General features: G+C 33.6%; 1 protein-coding gene across 8 annotated transcripts in view; it reads right to left on the bottom strand.

Moving 5' to 3' along the window:
* The window catches only part of DIAPH2 (diaphanous related formin 2), a 961567-nt gene that overhangs the window by 687291 nt on the left and 254403 nt on the right, over positions 1 to 19873 (bottom strand). For all 8 annotated transcript variants that reach the window (XM_054508614.2, XM_045880234.3, XM_054508619.2 and 5 more), the window contains 4 exons: positions 15918 to 15992; positions 15761 to 15830; positions 11433 to 11569; positions 9615 to 9723 (listed from right to left, as the gene is read on the bottom strand). In XM_054508614.2, the coding sequence (XP_054364589.1) occupies positions 9615 to 9723; positions 11433 to 11569; positions 15761 to 15830; positions 15918 to 15992 (391 nt within the window). The remainder of the gene's footprint in view (positions 1 to 9614; positions 9724 to 11432; positions 11570 to 15760; positions 15831 to 15917; positions 15993 to 19873) is intronic.

The following is a 19873-nucleotide window of genomic DNA, read 5'->3' as shown; positions in this document are numbered from 1 at the left end:
TACTCATACCAACATGTCATTTTCCAAAATCTTCTCCTGAAGTGATACTCTTTTTGTTTTAAAGATTTTATTTCTTTAATTGTTTGAGAGAGCAAGCGAGAGAATACAAGTAGGGGGGAGATAGGCAGAGGGAGAGGGAGAAGCAGACTCCCAGCTGAACAGGGCGCTCTACCCGGGGCTGGATCCTAGGACCCTCGGATCATGACCTGAGCCAAAGGTAGATGCTTAACTGACTGAGCCACCAAGGTGCTACTAAAGTAATTCTCTTTTATAAAAATATTTCTATTATACTTTAATGCAGAGAACAAAAAAATCATCTTAATTATCTCCATTCCTTTATGCTACTACATAATCACTGTCCTTTTTAGAGGACAGAAACAAAATCAATCCAAAACCAAAATAGTTGTCATTATTTACAAATACAAAATTAAATTTTAAAAATATAATTAGTTTCAATGCCAGAATATATTATTACTTAATCATAAACATTAAATACCCATTATGTAGATTCTGAATTCACAGTTAAATACACAACCCAAACCATTTTCATATTCATTATTATTCTTATTATATAAACAATATTGAGGCTACACATAATTCACCATCTAATCTCATCCTCATAAAAACCATACAAGATAAGTATTACTATTATCCTTATTTCATAGATGATGAAGCTGAGGCTAAAAGCAGGTAACATACATGGTCACACAGCAAGGAGAAAACTCATGATTCTCAACCATATAATTTTACTCCAAATAAAGAATAATTTCCAATACATTCCAGATGCTTCATTAACTCTATTCATAGATTCACATGACAAAAGATTTTAAGGATGGATAAGATAATAAAATTTAACTATTGCATCATGTTTAATACACTGGAAATAACTAGTTTTGAGACTGTAAGTTAATTAAAAAAGCAATTCTTTTTAACATTTTATTTATTTGAGAGAGAGAGTGAACGAGAGAGAAGGAGCAGGGGGAGGGGCAGAGGGAGAAGCAGACTCCCTGCTGAGCAAGGAGCGCATCCAGGGCTTGATCCTGGGACTCCAGGATCATGACCTAGGCGAAGGCATACGCTTAACAGATTGAGCCATCCAAGCGTCCCAGAATACAATTATTTTAACAATATACTGTCTAGTATATAAAATGGTTATTTTACTTTTTTTTTTTAAAGGTTTTATTTATTTATTTGACAGAGAGATAGCAAGAGCAGGAACACAAGCAGGGGGAGAGGGAGAAGCAGGCTTCCCGTCAAGCCAGGAGTCCAACGTGGGACTTGATCCCAGGACCCTGGGATCACGACCTGAGCCACAGGCAGATGCTTAACGACTGATCCACCCACGCGCCCTAAAATGGTTATTTTATATGTCATTTATACCTCTTAAAAAAACAAAGTGGTTATCAAAATGCATAAAAAAATGCAAAAACAAAACAAAACAAAACAAACAGGAAAGGTAGAAAACAGTTCCTGGAATGTGTTACATTCAACTTCATGAACAATGAAGTATGGGCAGCATCCCATCATCCAGAATAACAGTCTCTCACTCCCTTTTACTTCCTGCCACCTCACTCTCTATTCAGCATACATTTGTATGCAATACACACACACACACACACACACACACACACACGAGCTATGCTGTTCAGTACAGAGCCATTAGTCACAATGCAAATTTAGCTTAATTACAATCACTAACATGAAAAATTCAGTTGCTCAGTTTCACCAGCAACAGTTCAAGTGTTCAACAGCCATGTGTGTCTACTGGCTACCATACTGGACAGCACAAATATAGGATACTGCAAAGTTTGATTGTTTAGCACTGCACTGGAGACTTTAATGAAAAAGGCTTCTGGCCTACTATCTAAAACCTAAGCTCCAAAGAAGTACAAAACTCATTCCCAAATAATGAAAGTTTGAAAACTGGCATGTTCAACTTCCAAGTATATAAATCTTTAAGATCATGATTGTCTGCTTACAATGTAAAATGAATCTGCTTTCAAAAAAAAAAAAAAAAAATCCAACCCCAGAGATGGAAAACAAAGAAACGTGTGATTTTAAAGCAGAGTACTGCTTAAAAGTATCAAATACTCTGGGTTCAATGTGCTCCTTTAAAGAAACTGAAAACCTAGAAAGATTAGTTGATTTGCCCAAGATCATATAGCTAATAATAAGCCATAAATATAAGACAAGAACTTGTACCTCATGACTTTTAGTTTTGGATTCATTCTACAACACTACAATGTACAAATCTGGTATTGCTGAATAACATTTTTCCCTCTACTGGAAAGAAAACAAGTGCCCTTGAATTGAATATCACAAAGTCCATTCTCCAGATTCTTTCTGTTGCTTGGTTTCTTTATAATAGCTTTAAGTTTCAAAACAGTCTGCCATATCTGTTTTAAATACAGGTTCCATGAGAATTAAAATTTAAGATTCACAATAAGTCAGTGAATTTTCTCCATTATTAATAAATATGGTAGGCTAGGACCAAAATTTTGATTTCTAACCACTAAAAACAGTAAGTTTCTTTATTTGCATTTCAATGATCTCCGTTTCTACATGATAAATGTATATGTTGCCAAATAAATGCATAAATATATATAAAAAAACACCAACACTGTGCATGTGATAAAGCATCCAATAATTTGTACAATGTGTAAGTATATACTAAATTACTATCAGTTTTTCCATCACATTATGATCGTTCCTTTACTACAACACTATATTATCTTTCTACAATAATCATCTACATTCTGTAGTCACAGGATGCTATTGCTCTCATCCTGGGGTATGGGATGTGATGCAGTGTGAAATATCACAAATGATACTATAAACATTCTAAAGGCAAGGCTCTGTATTTGTTTAGGGTTTTCTGTATAACTTCTAATTGTCCTCAATAAAATGATTAAAATATAATGGGTAAATGGTAATTAAATATCTCAAATTTTCTTGGCATGAGACATATCATTACCAAAAAAATTTTTATTTATTACCAAAAAATTCTAAGTGGTAGAGAGGGGAACTATTTTAACATGAATTATCTTCATAAAATTATTGGGAAAATGCTAAGACCTTTTATTTATTTTAACTTATCAGCTCTAAAAACTATACAAGCATCTATCAATCTGTTTGATCACGGTTCAAAGAGCTATAGAGTACAATAATTGCTAACGCCAGGGCATTCTCAGACAGATTATCCATATTGCCATTAGCTGTGACAAAGTGTGCTTTCAAAATTTTATTGACACTGTCACACACTTGACCTTATTAAATACGTTGTTGACATTAACAAGGTCTTTCTTTATCTCAGCCCAGCAGGAGTTAGGAAAAAAGATGGCTTAAGTCAAATAAGTACTAAGGAAGATACAAACATACAGAGTAAGTTAATTAAGTCAAATCAAGAAGGATTCCAGGCAGGATGAAGCCATGTATAAAGGTATGGAGGTAGAAGGATAAAACAGTATAAAATGTTCAGGAAACTGAGCACAGTATGACTGGACCAAAAAGTATAAGTAGAAGAGTGGTGAAATATGAGGCTACAGAGAAAACAAGAATCAGATGATGAAGTATTTTGTGTAGATTAAGTCTACACTTTAATCCTAGAGGCTATGGGAAGACTCTTGGATTTGAAGCAGTGATGTGACAAGAACTGCATTTCAGAAGCATAAGTCTATGGAAGATGATTTAAAGGGGGCTAGAATGAAGGCGAGAAGTTATTTAAGAGTTCAGGAAAATGGTAAAATAATGAGACATGACAATGCACTGAAACAAAGAATTGGCAGCAGGGGTGGAAGGAAAGGGATACCATACTAATGAAGGAAAGAACAACACTAAGAAAGTAGAATTGGTAGGATTTGGTAACTGAAGGAATACAGTGCAAGGAGAAAGAGTAGATTCAAAGATGACTATTACATTTCTGGTTTATGCAACTTGGTGGATAATGCTAAAGTTAACCAGGATTGGGAATACAAAACAAAGGCAGGTTAAGATTGGAGAGGGGACTGGAGTAGGAAGGAGAAGGATGAAGAAAAGGAAGATAAGTAGCATTAAGGACAATACTGAATTTGAAATTCAGTCAGGAGACAGCTGAATATATGGGGTCTGAATTAAACGGATATGAAAAAGAAGAGTACACAGAAATTCATCACAAAGAAGTGCTAGATGGAAGTCATAAGGATGGATGTGGCTATCTAAGGACAATGTACAGAATGAGCAAAACAAAGAACCAAAGAACTAAGGATCAAGTTCTTAGAAAGCAGTATATTTAAGGACCAAGCATAGAGACAGAAGATTTAAAATGTAAAATATAGGTAAAAGAAAAACAAGGGGAGTTTAGTATCATGGAAGTTGAGGGAGGAGAGAGCTTTGTTAAGAATGATCAATAGTGTCACTTGGTGCTGGAGAAGCCAATATGACAACTTAAAAAGGGTCTTGCTTTTTGTATTATGGAGGTCACTAGTGACCCTCCATTACAAAAAAAAAAGATTTGACAGTTACTCAACTTTGAAATAGATATAAAATGAGAGGCACCCTTCTTTAAGTCAGAAGTTACTTTTGTAAATATTTGACGAATATATGTACAAATATACCTATACAACCCCCAATTATACTAATTCTACTTTTAAAATGGTCATAATATAAAACTGTCAATAAATAGAACAAGTTTCCTTAGTGATATCAGGTATTCATTCAACACTTACTATTTAACACACTTATTTTTCCACAAATTTTCTCCTTATTCATAAGCTGTAGCTCCTTGTTTTATTATAAATGTACTGGAACTAACATGATAAATATTTATCCAAGCCTACTTCCTCATATGTGATGGTATGAGCGCACTAATAGCTAATGCTTAGAGTAAAATCTAAATACTTGAAAACCACTATGGAAAGAATCAAGCTACAAAGAATCAGTCCATATACCTGATGGTTTGTCTATGTAAGCATCAACACTTGTTTTTGCACAGAACACTTTCAGAAATGAATTAGATAATTCCCACATTCTTAAACAAAATATCCTAGATATAACTGTTTTCTTGCTAACTCATGGGTGTGATTAAATATGTGAGTTAGTGAGCTATGATGAAACACAGAGATGCCTTCAGGAGCTACTGAGGTATATATGGCTACTTGCTTAGTTAATAAGAGGAGGTATCATGTAGTGATTAAGAGCGTGTACTCTGGAGCCAGACTCCCTAGTGTTTAATATCTGGGCTTTTGCCTCCAAATTATATTGTGATCCTTAGGAAGTTATTTAACCTCTATGAGCCTATTTACTCATCTACAAAATGGGGATACTACAACCTTTCTCATAGAATTGCTATGGAATTCAGAATGAGGTAACATATGTAAAGTATTGGAACATCGGTACATGACTTATAAATGCTATCTTTAATTTCTTATTTTTCTGATGCCTCTAAGACATCTAGTTAAGCATTTGGACATAGAAGTTTGAATAGAGATGAACAGGTTTGAATTACATGGACTTATAATTATGGGGAATTGCTAGAATATAGCTGGATGCTAAAACTAGAGAACCAATTGAGGATATTTATGAGGAAGATAAAATATATGTGAGTGTGTATGTATGTAAATGTACATATGTATGTCTAAACAAAAATAATACTAGAAGCAGGCCAAGGATAGACCAGATAAAACAGAACACCCAAGAAGAGAAGAAACACATGAAAAAGAGAAAAGACAAAAGTAGTCAGAGAGCAAGGAGAGAATGGGGCCCATAAAGCCAAAGATAGTAAAATTTTCAAGGAGGGAGGTGATTAATAGTGCCAAATGATGAGGATTAGAAAAAGGCCATTGGATTTTGAAATTAGAGGATCACTATCAACCTTTTTAAGAACTGTGAAAATGTTGAGTTGTAAAAGGTAATTTAGGAAATACAGAAAACAAGTACAGATGATTCTTTTAGAGAGTGGGACTATAAAATAAAAAAGGAAGATGAGAGGCTAGTTTGAAGATTAATAAAGATCAAAAGGTGTTGTAGTATGGGTGAGAACTGAGAATGCTATTAAGCTGAAGGGAAGTCAATTAAGAGAGAGCATATGAAGATATATGATTTACTGTCTATCTGTTTCTTGAACTATTGAAGATAATGAAAATCCTATCACATGGACAAAATTTCACTTGAAAGATGAGCTAGAAAACCTCTGTGAGAAGTTAATAACCTGTTTTAAAATAAAAAAAGATAAAAATGCATATAGTTGTTATTTAAAAATATAATTAGTGCTGTATTTTAACAGAATTACTTTTTCTATTTCTGTAATATCCTGAGACTTCTCAAAATGTTATTATAGTCTCAGAAGTAATTCTGTTAAAATACAGCACTAATTTTATTTTTTAAACAACAAATTCCAACTTTTGGTTTTCATTCTGTATTCTGAATATATTTTTGAACTTTTAGATGATATTTTTTAAATCACATGAAATAGTCCAAATAAATAAACCCACGTCACAATTCTTATAAGTCATAGGCTCTGTATATAACAAATTACTAATTTTTAGCTCATCAAAATAGGACATTTCAAATTATGATTTGCATATGTTTGCATCTATAATCAGTATTCAACAATTTCTTGAATATCTAGCAAGATGCTTATAATTCTTCTATATGCTACCTGTCAACAATTTGCCACTTTATCATTCTATTCAGTCCAACTTCTTGAAGGCTAGCAATTGTCATTCCTATCCCATTTGTTGGGGTGAACTACTCTGTGGAGGGGTGTCATTTTAAAGGTCAGAAAATGCAGTATACAAATGTTGCATCAAAAAGATCTGGCTTCAAATTATAGTTCTACCCCTCAATAGCTGTGTGATTTTAAGTGAGTCATTTGAGCAAGTAAAGAATACTTTGAATATATCTAAAATACTTACTTTCTCTTAAACTTTGCAAGACAAGTACAAACTCCTACAAATGACTGAATGCCAGTGAAATTTAGTTAGGTAAACCCAACTATAGGAACAAGAACAAAGATTTCAAGAACTCATCTAAAAAGTAGTTTTCAAATCTTTCAGTAGAGATATTAAAAATTTTTGAGATAAATTTTATAATAAGTACATACAAAGGAAAAGAGTGATGAAGGAAACAAAGGCAAAAGAAAAATTAAATTTCCTTACTACTTGCAGCCCATTCACAAGTCCTTAAAACAGGCAGAGTGACATTCCTCTAAGAACTCAGCTGCCAGGAGGTTAACTTTGCTAAACTCAGAAGGCAATCTTAACTGACCCCCAGGATGCTGTAAGTCTACTTTAAAATATAAAAATTCCTTTGGAAACTTCCTTTATCTCTACCCCCTCCAAGATACATGTTGACAATCATCACCCAAGCATATGACCCACTGAGACACATCTGAAGGGTCTCATGACTAAGGTTTTATCAGACAGTAATAAATGACCTTTTCCTAACAACAGCTAGCCCCTTCAAGGTCCTGGAAACCTTGCTTTCAAAATTCCTTAGAGATTTATGCTACCCTCCAATTTGAAAGTATATAATGGGCCACCCCCCCCCCCCCCCCGAGACCCCAGTGGAGGTCTTCCTGCCCAGGGGTTCTGTCCCCTTGCTTTAATAAAATCACCTTTTTGCACCAAAGACATATCAAGAATTCTTTTTTGGCCATCAGGCTTTGAACCCTAATATCTTTCCTACATCAACAGTAGAAGGAAATATCCCAACTATTAAAAATGTAATACATTAGACATAAAAGACAAACTGTAAAAGTTTATCCAAAATGATCATCACAGTTGGAGAAGTAACAATTAACAAAGATCCTTAAATATTTAAAGACAGATTATAGTTTTCGTAACACTACAGCATTCTCTTTGGACAAGCCAATTCATCTATCTGCTGTAGTTTCAAACTTTTGCAAAAAAAAAAAAAAAAATACTAATACTTTGTAACACAATAAAAAAGAAAATAAATTGTTTTACATCAGATAAGAAATTTTAACATTTAAACACTCACTACTAAATAATTTGATAAAATTAAATTTGGAACCATCTTCTCTTTAAGGAGAGAGGAGAAGGAAAGCTGAGGACAAAGCACAAGCTGACACCCCACAAATCCCCCCTCCCCCAGGTGGGTTATGTGTGACATTCCTCAGGCACTCCTGGCTGCCCTAAAGCTAAGGGAAGGAAAAACAAATGGTTAACTTATAGAGATTGCAGTCCTGCAAGACAAGTCTCCCTCAGTTTACAAAAGTCTTACTGATTTACAAGAAAAAAGCATTCTTATCAATAACCTAACTTCCAGAAGGAAATGCAGATAAAATTATTCTTATCAATAACCTAATTTCCAGAAGGAAATGCAGATAAAATTAAATGTCCTTATCATCTGCAGCCCATTGACAAATACTTGAGGCAGGCAGAGTATAATGTTCCTCCAGGAAGCTCCCAACTGTCCTAAAGTTCAAGCCTTGCTAGAGGGAAAAACACCTTTAACTTGACAATGGCAAGGCCTCCAGTATCTTGTAGGTCCTCTTTAGCATATGAAATTTCTTTTGAAAACCTGCCTTTTCCTTATCTCCCCCACTCCCAAGTATATAATCAGCCACCCCTCACAACCCCAATGCAGCAGGTCTTTCTGCCCATGGGTCCTGTCCCCATGCTTTAATAAAACCACCATTTTGCACCAAAGGCCTCACAAGAATTCAAACCCACCAAACCTCACCTATATTCCAAAACTACATCATCTTTGTTGAATGATACTACAGGAGTTAAAAAATAATTCAAAAAGAGTTCCCCATGGTAAACAAAAGACAAAGATGAGCACTGAAGACCAAAAACCTGGTATCAAATTCTTACTCTACCACTTACAAGCTGTGTCAGCTTAGACAAGTTATCTAGTCTCAATAAGCCTATCCATCTTATAAACAAAATGGAGATGATAATAGTGCCTGCACAGCTGGGTTGTTGTGAGAACTTAATCAGATAATATATGTAAATTAAAATGCTTAGCCCATGATCTCATACCATAAATATGGCCAATAAATATGAGTTCTCATCACTCAAGAACAAAGTTATCTTTCATAAAATGGGTCATTTCATGAAACCATCTAAGAAAAGATAGTGAGTTCTGTCATTTTCTAAATAAGACATTTAGGCTGGGTATACACAGAGCCATGAGAGAGACTCTGACCAAAGAATTGCAATTCTTTGTCCCCACCCTATTCTGGTGAGTCAGACTTCTGAATATTGTGTGAATGGTATAAAGATATGCTTAGATTTCCTAAATTTCTACCATAAGCCCAAAGATTTCATCAACATCTGTTAGGATAATACAATTGGCTAAACTGCTTACCCTGTTGTTCTGATTATTAGTAAAGCTTTAATTCCCATGGTTTATTTTATTATTTACTAAATTTCTTCCAAATATTAATGATAATCATACCATATTAATAGTAATCAGAAGTACTTTACCTAATTTTAAACAAATTGTTATTCTAACAGATAAAACTTCTAGCTTTTATAAATGACCAAGCAATAGGAAGAATTTCATTTTTATGTTTCATTCTCTTTAAATAATAGCTAAGGAGTTGGCATCAGACAAAATGAGTACTTTAAATATAACCCCAGAAGCAACTTAAGACAAAACCAACTCACCTGTAATTGCAAAGCTTCATGATTTTCTAATCCTTCCACAATTGGTGAAAATCGTTCCCTATTATTTCTTTCTGCTGCAGTAGTTATAGCCCCTAAAAGTTTATCTAGACTATAGAGGGGGAAAAAAATTAGAAATGAGAAATCCATTTTACACACACATTATGAATATGGGTTATCTGCTTCTTTCAGTCTTATTTCCTTTCTGGCATTTAATGTTTATAGCGACCACTACACTTTAAGAGTTGTATTCCTATACACGTATTTCTACAAGTCAAATATTGATAGCTTTAAATAATTTTAGGGCATCAAAATGAAAATTCAATTAAAAAGCCTTGAGGAAAACAAATTTCCTGGGTAACATTCTTTAAGATATTTAACTGATAAACACTGAAATTTAAAATTCCAGGTTTGGTATTTCATGTGTTAGCATAAATATTAATAATCATTTAAGCATAATATGACATCTACTATTATTAAAATTTTATTCACATGTAAACTAATTTTATAATAAAGTACTAGAAAGAGCAAGTACATTTGAAAGAACTTAAAAAAATCAACATTCTTTCAAAATGGAACAAGAAAGAAAAACTAAAAAAGAAAGTCTAGGTAATTAGAGAAGCATCTATAATTATCTAGCACAAAAAAAAACTATTTACATAAACAAAAATATTGGTAACTATCACTATACAGTGTCTGAATCAAATTAACCTCTATGTAGTATACTGTGCTTATCAAACTGTAGCCACAACTATAACAAATATACCAGAATAGGTTGTATTATATGAATTAAGTACTGAAAATCCGATTGACAAGAAAAATATTTTTTACTCATGTATAAACTAATTTTTCTATAAAACCTAAGGAAATCTTTTGCATATGTTATTTCATTCTTAGTTTGTTCTAAGACTTAATGCTCTCTGATAATATTTTTGTTTAGTGTTTGGCTTTTGATCTCTAAGGACACTAAGCAGCATTAAGCAATATCTCATTTTATTCTGATAGGTATGAAAAAGTCACTGTATTAGGATATTCTTAAATCTTTGCATGGCCCTATTCTGATTCAAATTGAAATTATTACTGTCACACACAATTTCAAAGAAATATTTTAGTATGTGATCCCCTTAGCAGATATTTCACTCTTTATCACAATGGTTCCATACTAACTAGACTTATTAATGACATCAAATCTGAAATTTTGCTTCTCAGTCAATATTATTTTCATAAGAAGGTATGAACTAAGGTACATTCAGCAACAATCTGTTAAAATTAACACATACATGCACTCTGAATAAATGCAGTCTTTTTGTTCTTTCTTTTTAAAAGGTTAGTTTACTTCACTTTATACATAATTCATTTTTTCACTTATTACAGTAGGATAAAGTAAAATACTACTTTAAATAAAATAACAAAACAAAAGCATCTAGTCAATTCAGTGAGTTAAAGAAGTCAAATTTTGTGATGTGCACATATGGGGGATGTCTGTGTGTCTGTGTATCTGTGTGTCTGTGTGTGTCTTTGTATTCAGCCCATTTTCTAATGATTACTTTACCTTCAGCTAGATAAAATTCTATTCATTCATTTTACAGTGAAATGAACTTTGAAGAATTTCCCATTAGGGGTCTATCTATTTAAATCTGTTTCAAAAAAAATTTTAAGATGCTGAGATGTAAATAGATAAGATAAAATGCCAATAAATTATTTTCTAAAAGATGATAATATTTTCATGCAAGTTATCTAATGAAAACCACAAAATACGTAATTTTAATTTCTCAAGTGCCATTTTCTTTGCAGTTAACATAATAATATAGCAATGCTTACATGTTCTCTTCTCCAACAATGCAAATAGCAGAAAGTATTTTTACTATTTCAGTCATCATGTTGGGTTGTTTGGGATCAATTGCTCTTGCCAATAGCAAAAGACTCCTTTCATCTCCTAGAATCCTTTGCAATCCAAACTAAAGGAAAAAAAAAAAAAAGACTTCATTCAAAATGTATTTGTAACACATCTTTAATTTAAAAAGCAATTTATACTGATCTTCTAAAAACCTACACCTCCACAATGAGGTTCTACCTAATTATATGAAATGTTTTTCAAATGCAGTTACTTATCTTTGTTTTTTTATTTTAAATGACTATATCTTGGAGTTTTTTCCCCTTGATCAGATATGATCTACATTAGCCTGCCTAAAAACTCCATAAAGATTTGGGAGAAATATGTGAACAATCAGTATTTCTTCGACAAAGAAAAACATGTAAAGTACATACTGATATGATTTTTTTTTTAAGATTTTATTTATTTATTTGACAGAGAGAGAGAGAGCCAGCATACTAGCAGGGGGCACTGTAGAGAGAGCAGGAGAAGCAGGCTCCCCACTAAGCAGGGAGCCCATCTTGGGCTCCATCCCAGGACCCTGGGATCATGACCTGAGCCAAAGACAAACTCTTAACTGACTGAGCCACCCAGTCGTCCCCTGATACGATTTTCTTAAGAAATTCTACTTATGTCATTGGATCTTCGTGGAGACATCTGGAATCCATGGTTAAATTCTCCAATATGTTTGTGTATTAAATTAAACTGAACAAAAAGGGTAAAATGTTGTAAAGCTCTTTTGTATACTATATGCCAGTTAAAGAAGCAATAAACCTCTGTAGGTTTTCCCATACCATCTATTATCCTGCCCCTTTGAGAAGCTGTGCTGCATTACAAAAGCCATGAACCCAAGTAAATGGTGCCTGGGTTTTCATAAGTGTCACAGTGAACTAGGCAGAGGAGACATCATTTTCATTTGTTTTCTAGGCTTGACTACAACCACAGAAGTGTGCATTATAAGAATGAATAGGTAAACAAATGTTTAAAAAAGGCTAAAACTTGAATTTTCACTATATTTAGAAGGTATTTTCTTTGACCTTTGTCCCAAAAAGTATTTCTCAGATTTCTTATGAAACACTTGCTTCTTTATACAATTTCAACAGTAAAAATCCAACAACATTTCATCAGATCAAAATTGTCATTTGAAGCTTAACTTTTAGATAAGTACCAAATATATGATTATTTTCATGGTGCCTAATTTAACTTCCAAAAGAATTTGGGGAGAGAAGGGGAATATAATTAAAGCTCTTAAATGTAACTTTACCAGAGGTCACAATAAATAATATATACAGAGATAAGGCAAATAAAAAAAGAAATGGAAGAGACAAGATTAAAAAGAAGCAAGGAGAACAGAATGGACAAGCATGTATAAAGGTGGCCAGTAGATACTAAATAGCAAGGAAAATAAGTGAAAAATGTATGTGTAAAACTAAGAGACAGGTTTACCATGCAATTACCAAACTTAAAACAACAGCTTTAAAAATCAAATAGACTGAGAGTAAAATTATTCAAATTTTCAAATTTTCATTTATAAGTTAAGAGTAGTTTCTAGTACATAGGGACATACTAAAAATAAAAATGAAATAAATAATGAAAAACCATAAATCTAAACATAAGAGCAATATTACAGCAATGGAAGTTAAGAGGCAATGCTTTGCTTTTGATCCTACTATGATCCTATTATTACATGTCTTGTACAAAGGAAAAGAGTTTTGTTTTGTTTTATTTATTTGTCAGAGAGAGAGAGAGAGTGGGGGAGAGCAGCAGCAGAGGGAGAGGGAGAAGCAGGCTCCCCACTGAGCAGGGAGCCTGACGCAGGGTTCGATCCCAGGACCCTGGGACCATGACCCCAGCCGAAGGCAGACACTCAACCAACTGAGCCACTCAGGCGCCCCAGGCAAAGAGTTTTTGAAGAAGGTAATCTAAATTCCTTGGAGCCAACAAATGTTAAGTTTAAGTAATTTCAGATGAAAGTTTCATGCTTTATGACAATTTATTCCAACATGAAGGGGATATATCACTACATATTTTTTTTTAATTTTGAATGTATACTACAAGCCTATTGTTTCACATGCCTATAATTTAAAAGATTCACCATTTACTCATGTTCTGAGCATTTATATGCAAGATATTAACATGTCCTAACTACAGGTTAACCTTAGTTTAGAATAATATAAGTCAAACCATCATGTTCTTCCAAACTGCCAAACTCTTAAGTAAAAGTAATTATGTATTCACATATCAGCGTATGTCCTATCACAAAAAGCTCTACAGGAAATCTCACTACTATGACTTTCTCTATTGACTATCTTGGTTATAGATATTTAATAACCTGGTAAGCTATGAGAATTGACAATGCAAGTCAATAAGAATTTAAAACAAAGACTCCTACAGCTAATTTTACAGATGAGGGGATTGACAGCCAGAAACTTCAAGTGCTTTTCCAAAGGCCACTCAACTTAGTGGTAAAGCATGTACTATATCTCCTGATTTCTAGTACTATACTGTTCTATTATTTCTGTTTCCCTCAACTGAAGAAAGAGATTCATCTTGAATTGTGGAGATGGAATGTTCATTAAGTGCTTTCTTGTTAAGAGATCAGATTCTGCATAATTCTGTTGCAAAACACTAAGGGCACAGAAGTTGAGAAATTCTGTATTAATGGTGATAGAAATCTTTCCAGAAGAGACTTCCAGGAACAGTGCAATTAGTATAGTCTACACAAAAGTCTTATGTCCACTAGTAAGCATCCACTCCACATGCCAAAAATCCTTTGCTGATACATGTGTGCATAATATATAAATATATACAATCATATATAATCCCATGTTTAAGAAAGACTGTTTACAGATTAGACAATCTTATCACATCATTAATAGCTGTATATATTATATTAACAACTATATATCTGGCCAGTTTTTGGTTATTGTTATGATTATTTCTAGTAAATATTTTGAGATTATTAAAACATCATCTAAAAAGAATTATACAATTAGTGAATTAGTGGTATTTTACGTTATAGGAATATAGAAGAAATCATGTCTAATACAGTAACAAAATTGTTTATAGAAAAAACACCTATAGGGTGCCTAGGTGGCTTAGTCGGTTAAGTGTCTGCCTTTAGCTCAGGTCATGATCCCAGGGTCCTGGGATGGAGTCCCTCACCGGGCTCCCTGTTCTGCAGGGAATCTGCTTCTCCTTCTGCTCCTCCTCCCACTCATTCTCTCAATCTTCTCTCTCTCCCTCTCAAATAAATATATAAAATCATTTAAGGGGTGCCTGGGTCACTCAATCGGTTGAGTGTCTGCCTTCGGCTAAGGTCATGATCTCCAGGTCCCGATATGGAGCCCCACACATTGGGCTTCCTGCTCAGCATGGAGTCTGCTTCTCTCTCTCTCTCTCTCTCCCACCCCTCCGTCCCCTCTGCCTCTCCCCACTGCTCCTTCTCTCTCTCTTAAATAAATAAAATTTTTAAAACATAAAAAGTTTTTTAAAAAAGAAAAAGAAATAGTAACTATAACATCATAACTTCAGCACAGATTATTTTTTTGAAGATTTTATTTATTCATTTAAGAGAGAGAGAGAACACACGTGCGTGCATGTGCACGTGTGGAGGGAGGAGCAGCAGGGAGTGAGAGGGACAAACAGACTCTGTGCTGAGCGGGAAGCAAAATGCAGGGCTCCATCTCAGAACCCTGAGATCATGACCTGAGTGTAAATCAAGAGTTGGACACTTAACCAAGTGAGCCACGCAGGCACCCTGAGCAAAGATTATTTTTAGGAAAAAACCCTTGTCTAGAATTCATAAAGTCTCTAATACTGCATCTGGTATACATATACATAAAAACCCTGCAATCTTCCAGGAATGTCTTCTATGTATATTAACTCACTGATATTAATTAAACATAAAATAGAAATCTTAACTTTATAATGTTCTTAGCAAATAAGTCAAACCATAGCTTTGGAATTCCCTTTTCAATGAAATAAAAACACTGTAAAAATGGTATTCAACATAAAATATTTAACCATGAAAGAAAAAAAAAGTATTATCTAATTTGGCAACAGACTTATGTGCTTCCGTAATTATAAAAACCTACCAATAAATATATTGTGAAGCAAAATATATTTTAAATAATATTTTGATGAAACGTATGATGATTTGCATCATAAAGACTCTTTGAAAACCAAATAAACACCTACTATACTGTTTCATACTTTCATATACTGTTGAACAAGCTCTCACCTTTTGTGACAGGCAGAAATAACTACTACTTACCTTATTATTCATAAATGCTTTGAGGCACTGAATAAGTTTATACTGATTCTTCTTGTCTATATTTTCTTGCCTGAATAAAGGGGAAATAAACATGTTATGTTGTGCTTAAAAATTTTTTAATTTCCCCTTCAGTGATATTTTTCATGTTTATTCTTACTGTTTCTTGTCCAGAAGCTTTTCCAGCACATCCAATAAGAGTCCAAGACCTTCATGGCCAAAGTTGTTAACCCAGCTATGAAACAAACAAAAAATATGTATAAATAAGTTTGTATATTTAAAACATTAAGTATCCAAAATGAAATTTTCACTTTTTAAGAAACTGCTTTCCAAAGTGGTTATCCAATTTGGCATTCTTTCAGGAAAGTGTAATAGCTCCATTTAATCCAAATCCTTCCCAAAATTTCACACTGTCAAAATTTTTTTGAGAAAGAGAGAGAGAGAGAGAGAGTGCACACATGCGTGCCCATGAGTGGGGGAGGGCCAAAGGGAGAGGGAGAGAATCTTAAGCAGGCTTTATGCCCAGTGCAGAGTCCAATGTGGCGCTCAATCTCATGACCCTGAGATCATGACCTGAGCCAAAATCGAGTCAGACACTTAACCAACTGAGCCACCCAGGCGCCCCTCACACTGTCAAATATTTTTTTTAACTTTAGCCATTCTGAAAATTGTTTCCAGATAAACTGAGAAGCAAAGTAGTAAAGTAACTTGCCAAACATCACTCAACAAGTATCAGTTCTAGGGTTCACATGTCTAAATCCAAAGCCCGTATTTACTTCAACCATACCACTAGAAATTACTAATAGGACCAGAAAATGATTTTCTATAAAAACATCTGCTTATGGCTCTACCAATATTTCACTGAAGAAGAATTAGTGGTTAGTTCCAGAACTGCATTGAGAATCTATCTATCTATCTATCTATCTATCTATCTATCTATCTATCTTATATACCTATATACACGTGTGTATATATATATATCTTATATCTATATCTATGTCTAGACACACAAACATATGCTCTGCTTTATTTAACAGCTTACTTACTTCATTTAGGTGTGATAAGTATTTTCAATCCATGCTTTTATTGAATTTTAAAGTTCTAAGCTTTATAAGAAATCTACTAAATACTGTTAAGGAAAGGAATCTGGAGACTCCAACTAAAACTTCCAATTGAGATTTAGACAGCTTATTGAAAAGAATAAGGCCAGAATGTAGCTTATACTTTTATTTTTTTGGATAAGCTAGTTTACAGTCTCACATTTTAGGTATTAACATATTAGTGATTTTATGTTATTAAGTTACCTAAGTCAAAGAGTTGTCTTGACACACTATACATATAAGATAATGTTTGTTGCCATTACTTGTGAGGGTGCCAGGTGTAACAAATAAACCAAAAAACAAAAAGAGTAGAAAGATCAGTCAGGAGGATTCATTTATAAGTGAGCAAGAAGTCAGGATTAGATCTGAAGAATGAAAAAGAAGCCAGGAAGATTATCTGGGGATCAAGAGAACAAACCTGCAATAGGGCAGTATCTTCTGAATTTATGGCGTGGCTATACCCATCAGGGAGTCCAACATCTGGTCCAGGGTTCAAGAAGTTAAAAATTAAAGACCCTTCCTCAAGTTTACTCAAAGATCAGAAAAATATCCCACCATCCATCAATGGAACAGGCTGTAAGACCACATAGTGGCATGTTCAAATGCGTAAGTTTTAGAAAAAGACAGATCTAGGATCCAATCACAACTCTACCAGATTCTAGTTGTGTTATTTTTGATCAATTACTTAAACTTTCTGAGCCTATTTTGTCATCCTCAAAATAGGGATGAAAATAGTACCTATACCCCAAATGGTCTTTGTGACTATTAAATGAAATAATGTACATGAAACAACAGAGTGAAGCCTGTATTAAACCTCTGAATGTGTTAAAAACCAAAAACTTCATTGCTGTTTGAATGTTCTAGTCCAAATTATAGTATGAATTTTAGGCATAAAGTAAAGACTCCTTTTCAATAATATAAAAACTTAATAACATTTCATCATTCATTTATTGAAAAGCAGTTTAATTGCTATGAAATATGTAGAGGAATCTAAACAGACAGTACACTTTTTCCATTGATGGATTTTTAAAAAAAGATTTCATAATTTAAATATTTGATGGGGTGCCTAGCTGGCTCAGTTGGAAAAGCATGCAACACTTGATCTCGGGGTCATGAGTTTGAGCCCCACGTTTGGTGTAGAGATTATTTAAATAATTTTTCAAAATTTGTAAAATAAATACATAAATATTTGATACTCATATTGCCTCATATGTTTAACTTGTTACTATTCAACTTTGCATATATTTATTTTTCATTATATTTAGTGCTGGCTAATTCACATTGGAGCAGACATGGAAATTACAATGGTAAGAGGAAAGAGTATGGAGAGAGTGAATCTATTTATAGTTCATGCATAATCCTGACAAGGAATTATATCAAAATATATTAAGATTTAAAACAGAAGTCTATCCCAAGCCTCCACAACTTCTGAGGTCCTTGTTTTTAAAGGTCCCGCTTATACTAATCAGCATGATCAAAGGGGGAAAAAACATATTTAATAAATATAACAGAGGATTCCAAGAGAAAGCAAGATTCTCCCCACTTCTAGCTCTACCGGTCAAAAAAAAGTAAGGAAAACTCTATAAATGTACCTATTGTATGACAGAATGAGATTCTACTCTCTCACACATACATGTAAAGGAAAACCCTTCACAATTTCCCAAAACTTCAACCTTCGATATATAAATTGGAGATTCAGAGTTGGAATTATTTAGTTATAGTTCATATAAATATAACTTAAAAGCAAAGATTTAGTGGGTGGATGAGTTCAGTACATTCTATACATTACAGACATAATAAGAAATAGTGACTGCACTTATATTGATGAATAGATTGTCCAGATTCATGTAGGTCTTTCAAAGGGTTAATGCTAAAATTACCAAGTTCTGTCCTGAGTCCCATAAGCTTTAAAGGCAGTTGGTCTAATGTGCAGGAGTCCCTTATTAGTCATGTCATCCCTTTATCAGTTTGTGCACTGCTAAAGGCTAATATAAAGAGTTATGTGTTCTGTACAAAGAATTTTATTTCTCTTTAATGGTGTCCTATTCCCATGTGTAATCTCATACTACAACCCAAATCACTGGAATATCAATAAAATGAATGATAGCTTAGAGTTTCTTGGGGGAATTCAGAATGTTGGTAAAATTACAAAACATGAAACAACTAATTCCAAGGGTTGTGGAGACATTAAAGATGATTGTAAATGGTGTGTACACATTTTAATAGCAGGAAACATCTCATTTTATTTTTTAACTTAAAATCTATTTAATTAACATATACTGTATTATTAGTTTCAGAGGTAGAATTTAGTGATTCATCAGTTGCATACAACACCCAGTGCTCAGTACCCTCCTTAATGCTCATCACCCACTTACCCCATCCCCCCACCCACCTCCCCTCCAGCAACTATCAGTTTGGGAAACATCTCATTTTAGTATCAATGTTTCCAATGTAATGTTTCTGAATGCAATTAAAACCAAACTTTAGTTATATGCACTTATGAGAAAGAAAAAGAGCCCCAAGGTGATAAAGACCAATGTACTACCCAAAGCAAACATTATCATACATTTAGTCCATGAATCAATAATCTCCAAACAGTAGCCAAGAAGAAGTATTTTTAACATTTTTAAAGTATATTTGTTCAATTAAATCAACTTCATAAATAATTCCACTATCAATATATACATCTGTTAAAAAATAAAATGTTAACAAAAACAACATGGACTTGTATATGCTATGACTGTCTTGGCCTTAATTCAATAAAAACATACATATCCACTTAGGTTTGTCTACATGAAAGTAAATATGACAGACTTGAGCACTTGAATGTCCTTGGAAATATTCATCATAGTAGATTAGTACATAAACTATCTCTGCCCAATTTTAATTATTAGATGTAGTACTGCCATTTCCAGACATCTGTGCATATGACATTCACTGACCACTTATTTCACCTGATTCATAGAAGGCAGACTATGTTAATTTTCCAGCTCTGCCTCTCCATGGTTTTGACTTC

The sequence above is a fragment of the Mirounga angustirostris genome, unplaced genomic scaffold (assembly GCF_029215605.1).
Source record: "Mirounga angustirostris isolate CCGP_5_RB_7025 unplaced genomic scaffold, mMirAng1.0.hap1 SCAF_11, whole genome shotgun sequence".
Taxonomy (NCBI): domain Eukaryota; kingdom Metazoa; phylum Chordata; class Mammalia; order Carnivora; family Phocidae; genus Mirounga; species Mirounga angustirostris.
This window is presented reverse-complemented; position numbering and strand designations above follow the sequence as displayed.